This window comes from Chelmon rostratus, chromosome 22 (assembly GCF_017976325.1).
Source record: "Chelmon rostratus isolate fCheRos1 chromosome 22, fCheRos1.pri, whole genome shotgun sequence".
Classification (NCBI taxonomy): domain Eukaryota; kingdom Metazoa; phylum Chordata; class Actinopteri; order Chaetodontiformes; family Chaetodontidae; genus Chelmon; species Chelmon rostratus.
In genome coordinates, this window is record NC_055679.1 from 9396905 (window position 1) to 9418060 (window position 21156).

General features: G+C 43.9%; 1 protein-coding gene across 1 annotated transcript in view; it reads left to right on the forward strand.

The window, feature by feature from the left end:
* Window positions 1-1990: 1990 nt before the first annotated feature.
* The window catches only part of pdzrn4 (PDZ domain containing ring finger 4), a 35242-nt gene continuing 16076 nt past the window's right edge, over window positions 1991-21156 (forward strand). Inside the window, exon 1 of the mRNA XM_041964118.1 lies at window positions 1991-2091. Coding sequence (XP_041820052.1) covers window positions 2023-2091 — 69 coding nt within the window. The 5' untranslated portion in view covers window positions 1991-2022. The remainder of the gene's footprint in view (window positions 2092-21156) is intronic.

Genomic DNA, 21156 nt, shown 5'->3' on the forward strand with positions numbered 1-21156 from the left:
AATCCGTGAGGGGTATTTTACAAAAAGCGTGACTCTGACCAACGCACGGGTGAGCCTCCTCCCGATTGGTGTGCAAACTTTGAGACTTCTTGGCGGGTGCTCCACCCCTCTCACACTCATCCGTCTTGTGCCCGTTCTCCTGGTTTTATTTGCGAGTGTTTGACTCTTCGTCAAGACGCTACAGCTAATGTTCTCCATCCTGCCACATGCTGTATCGGAGGGGAATGTCGCAAACACTAGTGGGAATTAGTGCTAATGTTGACAAGCTAGGTCTGCTGTTTAAGTGAAAGCTAGTTAGCCTAGCTTGCTAACCTCGCTTTTGTGTGTGAAATATAAACTTAGCAGCACGATGAATCCTTTCAAATGTTTAGTGCTGTAAAGGGACAGATGTCTTAAATGAAAAACAGTACATAACCACCACTATGTGGGCTTGTTGAAAAAGGGGAAACACTATCTTGCATCCATGTTTTTGGACGATTCAGGGCTACGTAAATGACGTCAAGTGTCAAACACTTCGATGGGAAGCAACCCTCCTGAAGCTTACAGTTTCCACAAATATGTCCAAAAACAGTTTTATCTTGTTTAGACAAATGAAAACAATAGCTGCTTTATCATTTTAGTTCTCCTGAGAAAAAAGTGTGGAAATTTAAGCTTTTCAACATTAAACCATGACCGTGATCTCTCCCTAACGCTAACCGCGTGCTATGAGCGCTGAAACTCAAACATAAAAGTGCTCATAGAAAACTTTTCCTCATTATGTTTATGAAAAATGTTTTCTGGGCAGCAATACATATCTGTCAAGTTGTATTTGTTGTGGCAAATTAGCATTAATTTCTCATGTGACAGATTTATAACACCATCACTACTCTTTCAATTGATCCTTACAGCATCCCTCCCGTCCTCTCCTCTCCTCTCTCCATCAACCTCTCCTCTCGTCACTCCCCCTCTGTCCCCTCACCCCCGTGGCCGTGGAGAGAGGCCAGTTGGGCTGGAAGCTAATTTGAAGCCAATCAATACCAGTCTGTGTTTCTTCCTGTGTGTCAGCCCAGCCTGGTGCCCTTGTCTAACTGCCGGCAGAGAGAGAGGGAGCATCTGTTTGGTGACTATCGCGCTCTGACTGTAAATCTATGGCAGCCTCTGAACACCACTCCTCCAGTGAGTGCAAAAGGCTATCTGATTGAATCCGAATGAGATTGATTTCTATGCCAAATCCAGTTGTCAAATGCGTGCACAGACAAATAGCCCTCTCACTAACTTGATTAAATGTGGGAGTGACAGAGAAACTCCTGTTGGAGTTTTCTTGCAATGAATTGTGGGATTTTGCATGATGTTGGAATGTGCACACACAGACAGCAAACAGATGCACTCCTGAGCACACGGCAGATGCAGCCGCTAGCACCATCACGGACACACACATGCAGCGTGTCCTTCCCTCCGCCTGCGAGCAGCAACACTGATGATCAGATTGTGAATCTGCCCAAGATAAGACCAGTCCCCTCCCTCTTCTCCCGGCCCCCTTTTCCTGAAACAGCCAATGAGGACGCCGTCTATTCATGAGCCGGAGTAGGAGCAGGCAGCCTGCCACGGGAGGAGGTGTGTCTCCGCGAGCCAGAAGTGTGCGTGCGTACGAGTGTGCGCTCACACTGAGAAGAGGAGGTGGTGGAGAGGGTGTATGTAGGCATGCAAGTGAGAACCAGGGGAAGGAGTGACAGGCAGCAGGGAAAGAGAAGCAAGGTGCTTTTACTCATCCTACCACTGACACACTCCTCACAAACACACACACACTGAGGAAACTACATCCACGACCTCTGCTACAGCACTGAGCTGATACACGTGTGTGTGTGTGTGTTTTACGCTCGGAGCGAATAGAGAGGATCTCTGAGGATACACGGATGAGAAGGAGGTGCGGGGGAGTCAAGGAAGAGGAGCCCGAGTGTGTTTCGCCCCGGGGGGAGCTCACACACACCGCAGACAGCACACACACTCCGGCGGGCACTCGGCACTGTTTCCCTGACAACTAGAATGGGCTGCAATTTGTGCACCTTGCAGAAACGGGAGGAACACTACAAACTGCTGTATGAGATTGCACAGGTAAGTGAGATTTAAAGGAGGGGGGATGAGGGTCGATGGGGGGGGGGGTCATCAGCGTGATAAACTTAATGACGGCGGAGGCAGGGAGGATAATGAGGGCAGGAATTAATTGGCGGAGGAAAAAGGAGCAATGTGCAAGAAAGGAAAAAGTGAGACAGAGGGACAAGAGGGAGCTGAAAGTCGGAGTCATTTTTGAGAAAGATGATTGAGTGTGGCAAAAGGAGGAGAAAAATGGGAAAGGGACATGAGAGAAACATTGAAAAAATGAGTTACTTCCAAGCAGCCAGGCAGAGAGCCAGTGTGTGTGTGTGTGTGTGTGTGTGTGTGTGTGTGTGTGTGTATTCCTCTCTCCATCAAAGTGAGTGCAGCTAGTTATTTCTCCTCAGCAGCAGGAGATGTGAGGACAAGTTCGGCTCTTTTTCCCGCGCTGGCTCCGGGGGAATTCATCACATCTCCTCTGCCTGCGACTGTCTACAAGCAGCACAGTTCAAAGAACAACCAGCAAATGTCTTCTGCTGTTTTCTCCTCTGTTGTTTGGCAGAACCGGACTTGGATTTTCTTTTTTTTTTCTTCTTTTTCATTCTTCTGACCTGATAGGATGGTTTTCACAGTGCTGCCATCATTGTTAAAACCCCACAAAACTTCTAGGATTTTGATGCTATTTGAATTCAAAGTATATCTACGTTATGTGTTGAATGAGTTCACTGACCTTTGACCCTTTTGTGCAGAGAATTTTCACAATATATGGGCAGAAATGAAACATAACTATTTAAGTAATTTTACATACCTTTTTTGACTGACAAAACCCATACAATCATATTGTCATTATGAGCAGTAAAACACTGTGAATGTACAACTGGTCATCTTGCACTGGGCTTGGCCTTGAATGTGTTGATTAGATAGGAAGTGTCGGCATGTGTGAATCGACTGAAAAACACCTCCAAAATGCAAATCTTTGAGAAGTAGAAGAAAATGATGTGTTTTGCCTTTTGAGAACAGTCATTTACATTTTAAAAGGTTTCCTCTGTTCGTGTGAGTGTCATCTTAATTCAAGCACAGGGGAAGGTAAACGTGAGGTGTGGGTACACGGCTCTTAAAGCAGATATGGTTATATGCGAGCTGGAGCTGATTGTGGGGAAACACGTGCGCTGGGTTTTCTCTGTTGTTGAGTCGAGCACGGGCGAATACGAGGCCAGCAGCGGCGAGGACCCATTCATCATTTAGTATCTTCCACGGTTACAGACGGCAGGGAAACTGGACACCTAACGCATAATGAGCCTGTTGAAGTTTTGTCTACTGTCATCGTGTGCTACCATCCAACGTGTGCAGTCATGTCAGAAGTGAGTCCGCTCACGCCGCTCCAGCAATAAAGACAGTCAGGGTGTTGTCGGTTATTTTTATGTCGAAGGTGCCTGTTTTCTTGTTGTGGGTTCTGGAAACTGCAAATACATTATCCCCACCTAACCTGCCGTCGCTGCTTGACGGCGCTTTCGTGAACGCGATTCACACCGCTGCATCCTGAAGCTCATTACGCTCTCTGGCTAAATGCCCCTGTGCTTTAATGAGACAGTGGATGTCTGTGTTTTCTGCCTGGATGGAGAAATTAGCCATGTCAGTTACAGGAAACCCTAGAAGGTCATGGCTCCTTTCGCACTGCTGAGGTGAACTGAATGAAGTGACTAGAACAAAGGGACAGGTATGCTACCTGCTGAGCAATTATTTACCTATTTAAAGACATATAAAAAGAATGCAGCTGACTGAATCGAGGCAGTTTCTTGCCAAAAGTTGGAGAAGAAAATCGACACCACTGTCATGTCTGTACAGTAAAATTGCGGCGAGAGCCAGTGGCTGGTTAGCTTAGCATAGCCTAAAGACTGGAAACAAGGGGAAACAGCTAGCCTGGCTGTGTCCAAACATATTAAAATCTATTATACCAGCACCTCTAAAGCTTGCTATGTTTGTTAAATCCATTAAAAAAAAAGTGCTGTTTAGCTTTGCCTCTCATTTCCAGACTTTTATGCTAACATAGTTAACTGGCTACTGGTGATAGCTTTTTTCCATCTAACTCTCACACATTTTAGGCAACATGCTAACTCTCTTTATTGCTAACTATTTCCTGAAGTTTGTAAGCTAGAATTACATGTAGATTGCACATGCTGGATGAATTTACCAGTTTATCTTACAATAAACACTCACATGTGACAGCTAAAAAGATCCGAGGCTGCAGAATAGCTGCAGCTCAGGCGGTTTCCATTTTCATAACAAAACAGCAGATGTGTGATTGTATCATAAAGAGATTGGCTGGAAGTAACATAAAAATGACCCTTATGGCTTCTTCTTATTTCCACATCACACTGTAGGTGTCCTGGCACTGTGGCAGACATCCAAGAATATTGTGCATGTGTGTGTGTGTGTGTGTGTGTGAGTGAGCGAGCACACCCGCGTACAGTTAAACGCTCTGTGGTGTGTATGTGACAGTCGGCGAACACCTACAGCTCTCATTACCAGTTCGAAAGACAGCGAGAGAGAGAAAGAAAGAGAGCTCACCAGGCAGTAAGTGTGTCAGTGTGACTTTGTCCCAAAACTTGAGGCTGAGGGGATTCTGCAAATCCAGGGAGACTCCTCAACAATCCTTCTGTCTCTTTTCCCTTTTATCATCCCAGACTCATTTCTTCTCTTTCCTCTTTCCTATATTCTCCTTCTCTATAACCTTCATTAGTCTCTCCTCCCCTCTGTCTCGCTCCCGCTCACCAATCTGTTTCTCCCCCTCTCATTTTACTTTGGCACGCACACAACTACAGATTCTTCAAGTGTTTTTGTTCTGCTGGCTTCCAACAGTGCTACACAATAGGACACCACCTGCTCATTATAAAAGTCGAGAAGCAAAGGATGCTGATACTGTACTAAAGCCAAAGTAGGGATAAAACATGAGCACAATGGCCCTGGACTGCAGCTTCGGTAACTCTCTCAGCTGTCCCTAAAGACTCTGAGTCCTGAGTCCTGACCAATGCTCTCAAACCCGTAGCTTATTAGCTGTGTTGGACCATCCCGCTTTCTCACCTCCTCTGTCGGCAGGAGACAGGAGTGGTAGAAATATCTTTTGTTGAATCGTGTTTTTGAATTTGATCTTTGAGAGATCCAGGAGATCTTAGGAGTCCACCATGTTGCACCGCCTTGTTTCTACAGTAGGCCAGAACGGACAAACTAAACACTCGAGAGCGCCTTTCGCATTTTTTGCGGGTTTTGTGGCCACTGTAGGTTCTCCTAAATACTTCCAACAGGAGGGCTGAGGCGAGGGGATATTCAGTTGGTTGCTCATTGCAACCTCACTGCTAGATGCTGCTAAACCCAACACACTGGTCCTGTCAAAGATGTTAAATGTCTTTAATGGATTAAAAAAACTTCTACAAAATATTGCACCTATTTTGGAGAAGCTGTATCGGAATGATTCTCCCGTCAAAATGGATATATAGTGTTCGGAACAGACCTGTTTAGCACCTTTCATTATGAAAACTAACATCTCACAGGCCAGTCCCAGTCCTCTGCCTGCAGGCCTGCCTCGGTGTCTCCTCCGCCACAGTGGCTATCTCTGTTCACACAGGTGCACTATTCTGACAGGACTGCTGGCTGCCCGATCCCAGCTGCCCGGCGGCCACTGAGAGATTTACGACTCTCGTCAGACCATTTACATTCAACGTTTCATTTGTGATTTTGTGTGAATGCACCTCGGCGCGCTCACACCGCGGGGCTCTATTCCGGCTGTGGCAATTGCCATTCCATGTATTTTGCTTGTGGCTGTGTTAAATTGTCCCTCAGCCTCTGGCCTCCAGGGCCTCATAGGACATATGTTCTTTTAGTTGTACCATATATAGCATTATTGTATCACACAACAGTACTATAAAGCCTATATACAGTGTACAACAGCCCCTGTGTGTAATCATTCCTGCTAAGAGAGCAGCGTTTGTTTTCTGTGGGTTAATTGAAATTTAAAACAATAGTGTGAGTCTTCAGGAGCGAGTGCATAGTCAGATCTGGTTCATTTCTTCAGTCTTCAGTAACAATCGCAGCCAAAGTTGCTCTTCTTCTGCTGCATTTGTGACCTCTCAAGACGCGTTTCCTGTCCCAAGTGGTCAATGCTTTGTCAGGGAGAGATCATGCTTAATACCAAGGCAAACATGAATTGCAATAAGGTAATGTAACGGAGTGCAAACTCCAGTCCCCTGGACAAAAGTCAAGTGACTGGGACATGGGATACACCGCTTCCAGCGTTTACTCTAAATCTTTTCTGGATTTTTACCTTTAAACATAAATACACTGTCAGAGAGGCTGTTTTTTGGTACCAGTGGCAAGTGTATTAAGTTAGATTTTGAATGTTACTTTCAGAGTATATAGATACGCATTTATTTGACCCAGGCCGATCTTTGGTGTGGGTCTGTCCTCGGGAGACAGATGCTGTGCCACATGTCCAGCCTGTTAGACAGCATGGAGGGGGCGAGACAGACACCCCCTCATCCCGCCACCACCTATGGTGTCCAGAGAGTGCCACACAGAGCAGGGGAAGCTGTGGTCAGACCCACACAGCCGTCACCTCCATATGGCCACCTCAGACGTGGACCATGACTTCATCTAGATAGGGATGTGAAGTATGTCGCCGCTATCGGTTACACCAAACAGAGAGGCTGGGGAGGTTTCCTAAACCGGTGGAGAGATGTGCAAAGCAGAAAATGAAGTGGAAATGGAAAAATCACCTGACTGCAGTCATCGTGCAACTTCAGTTAAACATTCCTGTGATCCACGAGTGAGCATGCATGACGGAGAAGTGTGGGATTCGGGGATTCGGTGATTAAAACAATCTTCTGCTCCCAGATCTCACCTCAGAATGATGTGTTTGGGTCATAAAATGTGCTACAGATGACCAACAGGGGATGAAGGGAGGTATCACCTGATTCATCAGCTGTCCACTTATCAGAGAGGCACAGCACTGGCCCTGAACTCGCTGCTTTCCTTTCTCCCTGTCTGTCTCTCTGATGGGATTTTGAGCTTTTTCAGAAAGTATTGAATGAAGTGACCTTTCCTTTTTTTTCATGCATTTTTCAGCCAAACAAGTTGTCTTCCTGTCTGTCCAGGTCAGTGAGCTTGACCTTTTCACCTGTGAGCGTAATTCCACTTGACAAGCCTCGCCCATACACACACAAACACGCACACTTGGCAGTTGCATGTCGGAAAACAGAATTGTCTCTTTTGTAAACAGACTTCTGTCCCAGCAGTGCATCACTCACGATCTAAATCCTCAAAATTTTCACTTTTGAATCTGCATTTAAAAATTCCGGTGATTTGTACTTTTATTCCGAAATAAGAAAATAACTGCAAATGAAAAGTAACAATCGCAGTTTTGAGGCTGATAAACTTGGTCATGCTTTTTCGCCCCTAAAAAATGTTAATCCGGCGTTATGGAAATGAACTCGGCTGCTGAACACAGATCATCTGGTGTCTTCCATCATGGTTACAGTTGCTCGTTGGAGCACAGCATGGCGATAACACCACATGATTTAGGGGTGCATATGGCCTCGTCACCGGCACCGTGGGTAGCACGTCTTCTGGTCGCCGGCCAAAAGTGGAAAAAGGAAATGGGTGATTATTCAGCATCAGGTTAATGCCAGGTTAATACGGGAAACAGCACCCTGGTGTTGTTGTATATGCGTATCGCCATTGGAAATATCGAAATAAGTGGAATTGATTGATTAGGTATTTTCGATTCCACTGTAAATGAATTTGTGTGTATGTGTGTGTTTCTTTGCTGTGTGCACTTCAGGAACAGAGTGACAGAAAGCATTGATGTCCATGCCTAAATGTGTCTTTCTTTGTGTATGTGGCTGTGTGCAATCATATGCACGTGCACACACACACATTGCACTTTCTCGCTGAGTGTTTGTGCTTGTGTGTGTGTGAGGGGTTGGGGGTTCGCACAGACAGAGGAAGACTGGTCTGACGTGAAGGGGGAACAGCAACAGTCGCCATTTCGCTCCAGCAGCCAATGATCTCCCCCCCTGCGTTGGCTCTGATAAGCCCAGGATGAAAGCCCTTTCTGTGGGCAGAGTGTCACTCCTCACCCCACCTCCTGTCTCCCCTTCAGACAAGGCAAAGGTTGCCGCATGATGCATGCACGAACAACCACACGGCAACGTTAAGAGGTAGATATGCCTATTTGCACATACTGTGTGCCTTCATGTCGCACACAGAAGAAAAAATCTGTGTGCTACACAGGGCTACACAGGGTCCATCCATTCATCAGCTTTACGATTTGTTTTCCTTTTTACGACTGTGTAAAAATGTCATTCAAGCTCTTAGCAGCCGACAAGAGGACTTATCAGTTGTTATCAGCCTCTAGCTGATTACCATACTCACCAATTGGCCGAGTGGCCTGGCCAACATGATAGGAGGTGAGAAGAGGGTGATGGGGGGGGGTAGAGGGGAAGATGGAAAGGTAGGGGAGGAAAAAAGAAGGTGTGAGGAAGAAAGGAAATAAAGGTATTAAAGCGTGAGGGGAGGGAACCAGAGCGAGTCAAGACGAGACGTGTTCCATCAATAAGTCCTTTAAATCCCCCCATTCTTCTGATTTCCGCCCCCCCCTTCTTAACCTCGCCCTTTCCAAAACAGAAACTCTCTCCCACCTCCTCCACCTCCTCCTCCTCCTGCTGCCATCACTTATCAGTCGCCAGACACTGTTTCAAGTCCGTTCCATTCCACTGCCCCTGTCTGTCTTTCTGCCTGTTTGTCACTGTCTGTCTATCCGACTCATTAATACACTTTGGCGTGACCCGCCCTCTGAGGTGCCATGGATTTTCTCTGCATGTTGCAAAAACCCTGCAAAGAAAAATATAGTGATGGAGGACACAGCAACCGTCTTTCTCTCATTCATCTGCTGGAGAGAGACACTAATTTTGTCCTGTCTCAGTGTGCATGCTGTCGCCCAGTGACTGTTATAGGGTTTGAAGCCAACCTTGCGCCGGAATAACCCAATAATACACCTTATGGCTGCATGCTGCAGGCTATGTTTTGTCAGGTTAGACAGATGTTAGGGCGAACCATCTGGAGCCGTTATGGATATGTTGCAAGCCTTTTGCTGCTGCAAAAATGCACACATGCACAGAAAATATGCCAAAAAAATGTCCCCTGGATATTTAGCCGTTGCAGGGGGGAAAATGCTAATAGCACAAGTTCTGAGACATAAAAACCCCTAACGTCTTTCATATTAGCATATAATTTCTCTCAGTCAGATCTTTGGATGAGTTCTTTGGCAGCGAAGGTGCAATTCTCATCTGAGACCCAATGTCAGTTATACTATAAAAAGAAAACCTCCTGCTTCCCTGCTCTTTTTTCTCTTTGCCAAGAATTTCTCCATCACGCATAATTATTTGGGGGGAGAAGGGGGTGTCTGAACACTGGCTCTGCGTCTTGAACATTTACAGCTGGGTGCTTGTTATGTCAGTGACAATGTTTTCCGTGACATCTGCTCTACAACATTGTTCAAGCGAAATAATTCTGCATACGCTATGTCTCTTGACAAGGCCGTTCTCTGAATGTTTAAAAATGCAATGTTTTGATGCCACTGCCAAGTACGTTTTGAACCCACAGGGTGGATCCTGGGTCCAGGTGGTCTAAAGGGGGATTGGGTTACAGCAGTGCGCTGGTGTTGGATTCCCACTTAACCAACTTGGGTTCAGGAGTCATTAGGCCCACTCAGAGCCTGGCATCGAGTCCAGTTACAGATAGAATAACACTAAACCATCTGCACAGTACAGGGGTGTGGGGAGGGGGGGTGATTACATATAGAGCGGGGTGTAACCATAAGCCTTGTGTTGATATGGGAAATGCCCTCAGGGTGGAGAGTGGCCAAAGCGCTGTGGATGGCTCTTTGTTCTTGTTGTTAATTTGAGGAAACTGTGTTATCCGTGGTGCAGTTGTGTTCAGTGTCCCTGGGTTTGGGAAATGCTTAAATTATCACTGTAAATGCAGAGATCACAGCAGGTGCAGGCAGCACAAACACAACACAGTCTTGCTCCGACCAAAGAGCAAAACTGCAAATTAGAAGCCAATTAGCTTGAGTTTTGACAACCGAGAAGCCTGTGAAATCAATTATAGCATCACATGCTTCTCTGCTGGTTGAAAACATGGTCAAGGGGTGTCTTCTGCTCACCCTCTTGTATTCTAACACCAGTCTTAGGGGTGGGCGGGGTGTTTTCCCTTAAAGTGCAAAGCGACATGTCTGAAAAACATCGCTTTATGTCCAGAATTGTTCAAGCAGAAATCCTCCAGAGATAATCCTCCAGAAAACCCCTGAAAGAGCAAGCCAGCACTGTGTCTGAGAAATGAGAAATACATTTGAAAAGGAACATAAAACCACGTCTTTCTGCAAAAACACCTTGATGTTATTTGTCACTGCCTTCCAAAATGACCCATATGTGCGTTTCCTGATCTAAGCACTTTTACAACTTCTCGTCCATGTCGGCTTAGCTCGACAGTTTCAGTTTTGACCTTGTTCTGTGACAAGTGAGTAAAAGGACCTTGAATTTTGTCAACAGCTGCCGTACTCGGCTATGGTTAGAGAAGGATTGTGATCTTGTTAGAAGGAACCATCATTGACTGTAGGTAGGAAGTTGGATCCAAACGCTAGTCTTTTGTGTCAAAGTCACACACATTACTGAACCAACCATCCACCCTGATTTCTCCCCTAAGAGGTTATGCTTGACTTAACGTCAGTAATCATAGCTCTTTTCAGGCTTTTTAACACAACCACAGCTGTTTTTTTTTTCTCATGATGACATCTTTCTATCTTGTGGTTGTCTAAATAGAAATAGAACATCCTCATTTAGAATTTGGTGCCAGCAACACACTTCAAGAAAGTTGGCAGGGTGGCAACAAAACAGTTAATTAGCCAGGTTAACTGGCAACAGGTGAGGTTAGTAACATGATTGGGTATAAAAAGAGCCTGCCTTAGAGGCTGAGTCTTTTTGAAGTAAAGATGGGGAGGGGTTCACCACTCTGTGACAGACTGTGCTGTCTACAGTACATAATGACAGAAAGATTCAGAGATTCTGAAGAAATGTCTGTACGCAAGAACAAGGCTGAAAACCAGTATTTGATGGCCTTGATTTTCAGGCCCTCAGATGGCACTGCATTGATAGCAGACAGGATTCTTTCATGCATCACTGCATGGGCTCAGGAACACTTCCAAAAACCAGTTCGTTGCTGCATCCACAAATGCAAGTTGAAGCTCTACCAAGCAAAGAGGAAACCGTATATAAACCAGATCCAGCGTTGCTGCTACCTAGTTAAAAAGCTAGTATCCATGATGGTATGATTTATGGTCTTAGTCGCTAGTTTCAAGACTTCTTCAATACTGCATGATTCTCATTTCATAAGTTATGGTCCCATTTAGAATAAAATACATGATAAACAGGGCATACTGTAGGGCCAGGCTACCTTGTGATTGACAATTCAATACCACAACGAGTCCTCAGTCAGATCCAATCAGGGCTCAAGCCAAACTCGCGGCTTCAAAACAACAATCCACAAACCAGTGGGTGACATGATGGTGACTGCATCCTCCACAACTGTCCAATATCAATGTTATTGTCTGTCTGGCTATAGGGTTGAATATTTCCCTCCAAAAAGATCACATGTGAGCCACAAGAAGATAAAACATCCGTCCTATCTTCCTGAATGCACACATTCTTCATCAGTCATCATAATTATACCATGCTTCATGGCCTTGTCGCACAGAGACTCACACAAATTAGGCCTGTGACCTATTTTGAGAAACAATGGTTTGATTTAAAGAGTCAATCTGTGATACAGTCTGAAAATTACCCAAACACAGTCACTAATTATCATCCGACTGATCGTACGTTAGTGGCGGATGTGATTATCCATTCACTCAGTCATATTTAGACTTACAGTCGAGGTCTTGATTGAGGCGGGTTGAATGAGGGGTAAATTGCACCACCGCGTGCCTCTCACTTAACTAACCAGCCCCGTTTTTGGATGAAGGTATTTTTCATCCGAGGAAGAGCTCTTCTCGCCCGCTCACAGCTACCGGAGTGTGAAGTCGTTTTTCTTCTCCACCAAAGGGCAGACTGAGGAAGCGTCGTGTTATGAATAATGCTAATGGGTTAGGTGCTTCCAGTGAGCATAAACATGCATCACTTTAAAATGAAAAAGGCAAAGGTTTGGTGGGAGGAGGGAAAAGATGGGAAGTTCACACTCTAGGCTTCTTTAAAAAAAAAAAAAAACAACTTAATTTTATGCAAAAAGCAGCACATAAATGTTTTATTTTCCTGCTCCACAGTAAAATGTTTTCACTTTCCAAGTCTTAGCATGTTTTGCTAATTATGCCCCTGCATCTGGATCCTGGCTCTTTTTGCCTTCAACCAAATCACTGCTCATGTGAATAACAAAGATTCAATGCATTAAATAAGGATGCATACTGAATTTATTAGTTGAAAATTTAATATGATCATTATCCCACTGATTTAGGGTGAAACTACTGTAGATTAACTGACTGCTAAAGGATTGAGGGTCCAATATTTTTCCTCAGTGGTTCTGTCTTAATTTCAAGATTATAAAAAAAGTCTAGGAACTTCTTCTACATATAGTTATGAGGAGCCAAAATGTTTCAAGCAATAAAACATGCTAATTTCCAACAGCCTTAGTCAACTTGCCATCACTGCCTGCCTCTTCACAGCTGTTTACATGTTGTGTCAACATTGTTTCCCACTGAAGTATATTTAAAAATGTGTCACAAATACAAAGTTTCATTTCTGGAGAAGGTCTAGTTATTTCCAAACACAGCTGGGCACTGCAGTTTTTAGCAAATGTCACTGAAACAGGAGTAAGTAGCAGATTTGTTCAGGGACTATTTTCAGCAGTGGACTAACACAGATTTGCTGCGCTGGCAGGTTTATGGTAGCAGAACGCCGTTTGTGCTGTTGACTCAAAATGAAGCACAGTGGCCAGGTTGTTGGTAATGAAACAGTGTCTCAGTGACGTGTTTTAACACTTCTTTTGGAAGTCACAGAGGTATAAGCTGTATCAGGCCTACTACACTAGTAGGTCTAAACCAACAGTTGAACAAATTATAATTAATCGATTAATCATAAAACAATTAATAAGATACAAAACGCACATCTGCTGTGTGTCTGACTGGTATGATTGATTTCAATTGACAGTCTTTGTTGGTGTGGTGGCATGTAACACTAACTTTCTGCAGTTTATGCAGTCCAACAGTCTGAGGTATACACACCTTGCTGAAAGTAACTACGCCTTGAGCTTGACTCTCTTTTCGTTGTACCGCTGCTCAATGCAGCTGATAATTGCACCTCTTTAGGAGATGCAAAAGACTGGTTCAGTGAAGTTCAGTGGGTCACAAAATCCCTGACTGTCCACCATGTTTATAGGCATCATGTCCTTCACCATCATAAAGAGTTATTGCCTCTGCACACACATCACTACAGCCTCGTCTAAGCTATATCTAACAAACTTTCATATGTTGATGTTGGTGTGCTGTACCACCTGAAAACTCATCCTACACTGACGTTGTATTGGAGCTGTATTTCAGAACGGTCTTGCAATATTTATGTTGAGCATAATCTTCTTTTCCAGTGCAATGCTCCCAAGCTGGACTACTTTTGCCCTCTTTGTCTTACCTCACAATTTCCTACTGGCCACTTCTTCCATTGTTGCGCCAGTCGTTTTTCTGAACTGGAAAGATGAAGTACTCCTTCTTGTGGTATAGAAGTTAAGGCACAGTGTGCGATCTCTAGGGTGGGCAAAACATACGTTGTCGGTTAATACATTTTTAATTGGTTAATATCTTAACAGCAGTAATGATTAATCATTAACATCCCTCTTTATTAGTAGGATCAATTCATTGTGTGTGTTTGTCTTTTAATTGGATTTGTTCACAATAGGAGAAATATTAAGTATCACGAGTCTTGTTCTTTGACCTACGTGCAGCACAAGACATGCCGGAGGATGTGTTGTTCGGTTTTCCCATCTAGAGGAGTAGCACATAACCTCGTTGTGAACTCACCCGTCTGGATGAATTATGAGGGTCTAATCGGTGACCCCCGAGAGCCTAATTCAAACTCATTGCTAGTATGTGTCAAGGGGCTGGAGGAAGGGCTACTGTATTGTTCAGCCTAGCTCACTGGCTGTTGTTTTAATGGCAGATGTGAGATTAATGGGGATCTAATGACTGTGGGGAGGACACAGTGCAACAATAGAGTCCTGGTACAGCGCAGGCCAAGTACATTAGTCAGTCAAGACAACTATCTGCATGGGTGCACATACACGCACACATATACAAGCGTACATGCAAACACATTTGTGTTTGCGTGTCTGGGGATGAAGCATTCATATGTACAGATGCATGCAGAAAATGAAAGTGGCTTCTATTGATTTGTCAGTAAAGAAGTTTTGCAGTCATCTGCCATCAGTGCACCCCGTCTCATCACGAACAAAACAAACCGAGCTAATTCTCAACCCGCCAGCCCCCCAATGTGACAAAAGAAGGCTAATTTATGCATTGGCGACATGGTGCGCGAGGAATAAGAGTGTGGCAGCGGGGCTGGATGTTCACTCGTGGATCGCGGTAATTGTGATTTGGTTGCTAGGATGTTGAGGGTAATGAATGTCTTGTTGATGCAGTTTGTCATAACCCGTGCCATCCGTGGCTGCTTGAGGACACAGAGCCTATTAGTTAAACACAGGCACACTGGCCCTGCCGTGATGTATGAGCCCACCAGACAGAAGGCATTAGTCATTTTATGAGACAAAATGAAGAAAAGTGCCAGGCAACAGTAGAAGTTAAATAATATTGTGGATTAAACTAGACAGTGCGAAGGAAACATCTTGACTTCTGCCATTGGGGATTTAGTCATTTTATTTAATGGCATACTGAGGTAACATTAGAGGAAAGAATGTTTTAATTGGAGTTCATATGCTTTCGATTATTAGTGACGATCAATGTTGGGGATAAAGTAACATGTTACAGGACTGGTAATGAGTAGTGTAATCAGAAATCAGTTATTTAGTTACATTTTCAAATAAGAAACCTGTTCCTGCTGAAAATTTTATCTCCATGTTCCCTTTGTTGCTATAAATAAACAAAAAGAAAATCCCTGTTTCTTTCATAGTTCTTTGCACAGCTTTATGCTAGTGGAAAGTAATCCTACAGTTGTGTCTTTGTGCGTGTGTAGCGCAGTTGGCGAGATGGCAGAGAGGACAGCCTTTACGTCTTGGAAGTATTTGCATTATTTTGAATTTGTGGGTGAAAGGGACAAGAACATCAGTGAAATGCAAACTGTGCCTGGGTGAAATGTGTCTGTCAGCTGCAAAGAGCTCTTCTTCAAAATATGAAGAAGCACCTGCGAGCTAAGCACACTCAGGTACCCTCAGTTTCCATTTACTGTCATCCTGTCATTGTTATATTCAGAGGTAGACTTACAGTAGGCTCTATGTCCTCTGGACAATATAACCAAGGAATCACAAAGGCTTTCATTTCTGGTAATGCAAAAGTGCTTTAACGAGTTACTTTTCTGAGTTTGTAACATGATGAGTTACAACCCTGTTTCCAAAAAAGTTGGGACGCTAAATAAAATTTAAATAGAAACAGAATGAGATGATTTGTAAAACAGTGAAACCCCATATCTAATTGAAAACGGCACAAAGACGACATATCAAATGTTGAAACTGAGAAATTTCATTGCTTTTTGAAAATTATATCCTCATTTAGAATTTGATGCCAGCAACACAAAAGAAAACAGCTGGTGGAAGATCTCACAGTTAATTAGTTTAACTGGCAACAGGTGAGTAACATGATTGTGATTGTGATCCCAGAGAGGCTGAGTGTTTCTGAAGAAAAGATGGGGAGGGGTTTACCACTCTGTGACAGACTGCGCTGGCAAATAGTGCAAATAGATTTCATTGTCTACAGCACATAATGTCATTAAAAGATTCAGAGAATCTAAAGAAATCTTGGTAAAAAACAATGTTTGCTGGCCGTGATCTTCACGCTCTCAGACGGCACTGCATTGTATTTTATGTTTCATAATGCACCAAAGGAGACCCGAACCATCGAGCAGCTGAAATTGTACATCAAGTGAGAATGGGAAAACATTTCACTTTCAAAATGACAGCAATCTGTCTCCTCAGTGATGGAGGAGGTGATGCAACAGAGTGGTAAACATGGCGACCCTGTCCCAACTTTTCTGAATGAGGACATAACTTTCAAAAACAATAAAATGTCTCAGTTTCGGTGTTTGATGTGTTGCCTTTGTGCAATTTTCAATTAAATATGGTGTTATGATGTTTGATCTTTTCATGTGAAAGGTTACTTTTAAAAGTAATGTTAAATAACACCGGTGATGATGCAGGAAAAGGTTGTTTTTTGCTTGTAGTAGAAGTATCTCGAGCACACAAGCTGTGTTATGAATAAAATACTCGTACTGTAATTCCAAAAAGCAGAATACAAGACAAATCATGTTTCAAGCCAAGGTTTTACCAGCGGGAAGTAGCTGTATTCATGAAGCCTAATTGAAAGGAAGCCCGCCTTGAATGTGAAAGTGATACAAAGAGCAGGAAATGAGATGGTTCTTAATGTGTTCACTGACAGATGATAACCTTTGATTTCCCCCCACTTACATCAGAAATGGCTGCTTGGAATGACAGTCACAAGTCAACAGTCTCTGATGTCTGTGTGCCTGTTTCTACCGCTGGTGTTGTTACGCCGGGTGGAGGGAGATAGACATGTGAGGAGCGAAAGAGGAGAAAACCCTCGAGACACGCATAAAAAACACATGGGCAGAGACAGAAAGTGATGTGCTGCCTGCTTTTAGAGTGCTTTGGCAAAAAAATACAGCATTTTGCCCGCTGAATCTAAATGAAATGGGCTGACTTACAGCGACAATGACAGACAAAAAGGGAAAGAAACACCCTGACGGCAAGGCAAAGGAAAAACACCCCACATAAAGGAGAATGAGAGAAATACTAATAAGATTAGATCAATGTGCTGCCATAAAAGACCGACAGTAAACATACATGTTTGTTGAGGCAGTGGCGTCCACCTTAACTCACCTTGTTGTGCCGACGCTGAATACGTAAAAAGGAGAAAACAGAAATGAGGAACTTTGTCCAGCAATAGCAGCGTCACTATGACACTGACACTCGATAATTTACTGTAATTCACGTGCAGTGATAATGACTACATTACTTTGATGCCTAAAATTAGCTTTTCATTATTCTAATCATTACTTCCAAATAATTATATTCAGTGATGGATATGCAATTTTCTACTCATGGTAATGACAAACTGCTGATAATTAATCCGACTGAATCAAAGCTGAAGATATCCAGTGGCTTTAAAATTGATGCTACTGACAGCTCTGCGGCTCCACTTTAGCTGCTAACGTTAGCCAACGATATACTTTCACGAAGGCGTGCCTTAAGTGATTCTGGGACATATATGAAATAATCTGTTGTTTTATGCCTCCATAGAGAGGCAACAGCGCATGATCAGTGGCGCAGCAGCAAAGTCGATCTTGTTGAAGGACACTTGAGCCGTGCAGATGCTTCATGGTGAGGTGCTTGCATGCGGCATAGCCAGTTGAAGGACAGTACACCCGCCTGTTACTTTTTGCAGACATTATTGAACAGGGACATGCGGGAGGCACTTGTCCCTGCTGCTGCTGCTGCTGCTGCTTCAGAACCATTTGAATCACGCCACTCTGTTGCTAAAAGTTCATACATTTTTAACTTTTGACGCTCCCTCTGAAGCTAACATCTAAAAGCTAAAACAAGCCAGCACTGTGAAGAGCTTTTCCTGGAGAAGACACAGTCTAATCTACTGCACGCAGATACTATGCGATGTGGAAAGGATTGACCTGAGCGGGCTACTTAACATCCGTCCCGACAGCAGCTACTTAATCCACGTTTCATGTTGTCATGCAGTCCTCCTCCATGCAGAACTAATTGGTTGTTTTTGCCTGTTGTGCAGGAGCCCATGTCTGTGAAAAACTGTGAAGGACACTCATTACAACTTGTACACACAATCGCAGGTGTGGACATAGATGCAATTACGGGTGCAGACGAGCACATAAACACAGGCAGGAAGAGCCGAACTATTCCGTGAATAAGGGTGCTAATATGTGGGCTACTGAGCAAAGTCTCCTTGAACCTGCTGCCATAGCTTATCACACGCACACACCCCAAGCTGCCGCCACCAACACCACCACCAACACAAACGCACATCTCTCGCACCCCCTCCCACACTCTCGCTCTCAATCTGATTTGCATTTTGGTTAACACTCTAATTGCCTCTCATTAAATACCTTGTCACTTTGATTAATTGGTGCGATACAGAAATGTAAAACAGCAGAGCATTACAATGCATAACGAACAGTCGCTGATGGGAGAGACGAACAAGCCCGGCTGAAAATGCAAAGCGGAGGTGAAATCTCACCATCTCCTTGTGCACTTTTTAAAGTTGAGTCAGGGTGTTTCCATTCCAGAAGTGAACCATTTAAATTTTTTATCTGAAGAAAATGGCACACTTAGCAGAATTACCTTCGGTCAGATTTTGTACTTTTACTCAGATTCTATGCAATGAGGTACTGATGAACTCTCCTTGCACATCACAATTTATCTTCCCTCTACAACATTTCCAGTTGCAGGGGGAAGATAAATGCTCTTGGCTGCCACGAACTAGACAGAGATTCAGCTTTGAAGGAAGACTATAAGTAGACTTTGGTTGCTCTGGTCAACTAGACCAGGGCTGCTAAGACTCACATGCTCACAAATCTTCCCTGGCTAAATATAGATTAAAATGAATCAGATCACAGAAAAAGAGCAGTCATTTACTGCGGGGAGTCGCCATACTCCGCTTGAAATTGACTATAATTGGAGTGAATTATATATTTTCCTCTCTCAGCCACATCTCACACAAATGGGATTCTCTGTCGCCTTTGAAATGGCAGGTGTTGTAATTGTGCAGTCAGTGAGAGGTAGTATCTTATTTTTTTTTCATTTTTTAGACTTCAGAGCACTTAGAATTTAGAGAAGCTGAACTTCCCCTGATGTCTACCACTTACAAAAGTAGCTTGTAACCTTACAAGACCTTGACGGGCAGAAGTTCTGTAACTTAAAGAGAAATTCAGGAATTTTTCAGCCTTGGTGATGCTAACGTTGCACTTGCCACCTTTGTTAAGGGGAGTCAGGGTAATGCAAACTCCAGCAGAACAATGCACAATGGAAAGCAGTGCAAGCCTCCTAAAGCTTTCCAAACACACTTTAATTTTAGATGAATCATTTAAAACTTGCTAACAAAACTAGCTGCTATAATTTGTCTCTAAATCCTTAAATGATCATTTGCAAGTAGTTTAGAGTTATTATATACTTTTGAATGTCAGCTGACGGTATGGTAGAATGTTTGGAAAGGCGCAGATTGAAGAAAAAAAGATTTATGTCAACCTCCTTCACTCTCTTTCGCAAGCTCGCCCTGGCTGCGTGTCACACATGCATCAAATAGCATGATGGTATTCTCATCCCGCACAAGGCAAGGGTCAATGTGATTCAGTTGACCGAGTATGGCCCACCAGTTGCTCCGCCTGCCACTCAAATTTATGAAACCATCATCTTCTTCGCCTCCTCCGCGCGGTGATATTGCATGTCAGAGACTTTTATTATTAAAATGAGACATTTACGACAGTGAGCCCTCGCCACATGAGAGAGGCCTCCTGAATCATCGCGACGCAGCTAAAGGAGGAAGAGAAATGAGATATGGCAGATTATTGGAGCGTGCCACCTGCGCTTCGTCACTCATCACAATACGCCAATTTCCATGAATGTGAAAACAATCTTACTTGTATTGAGCTCAAGTTCACTAAAATCATGATCTTGGGGATTTATGGATGAAAGCTCTCTGGTGGTGTTGAGCGCTGCGTCTCCTCAGGGGCAGATGAGGTCGGTGTTGAATAGGCAGGGGAGGCCTCTCCTCAGCGGCGCATTGTCTTCGCGGCCCATTGTCAGCCCATTCAGTCTGAGATACTGGCATTATTCAGTCAAACGTGGCTAATGCAAACAACGGCATTGTGGAGCTGTTCTAAGTCTGCTGGGAGCTGATGTAATGTTTAAACTGTGTGTGCAGGCGGCTCACATTGACACCGTATCTGTCAGATTTAGCTGTGAGGTTGAGTGGTTTCCATCACGCGCTTATCTCTGCACAGCAAACACACCCATTCACATGTATAGAAACACACACACACACACACAAACAAACTCTTATCTCTTGGCTTCCCTGATCGCTCCTGTTTGTATTCAAAAGTGGAAACAACATTTAGCCATCTTGGTGGCCAACTGATTACACCCGGTGACACATTTAAAGGTTGACACGGGGCCCTCAGGCCTGGCACTGATTGGCTTTCACTGTGGTACTTTCAACCCTGTCTCAACACATGTAATAGCCATTTCTACACCATGCTTCGCCAGTAGCCCCCTCACAGTCAATGATGTGTGTAATTGGTGCATCACATGCAGGCAGCAAAATGTTGCATTAATAGCTGGTAGCTGAGACTCGCCATGTTCTGTCTGCATGACCTTAAAAGTCTGCACAGAGTTATGTTAGGAAATGAAATATCAAAGCGTATTTCAACAATCCACTTCACAGCACAAGAGGAGAGAGGCAATGCTGTAAATTGAGGCTGTCAACCATTGTTCTGCTCTCCAGACACTCAATTATGCTAACAATTGAGACACTAGCATGTAGTAAAAAATTAGCCACAACTACAAAACAAAGCTAAACCTAACCTAGCTGAAAAACCAAATTAGCAAGAAAGCTATATGAAGTTATTGCTAGCTTGCTAGTTAGCTAGAGACTAATTCACCACCTTCCTTCTGTCAGTTTCTTTTACGTTATTTATGATGACCCACCATGTGAGAACTGTTTGTTATGTCACATAAATTAGCTGAATCCACCACCAGCTAACTAGTCCTGTTGAAAGGTAACAAGCT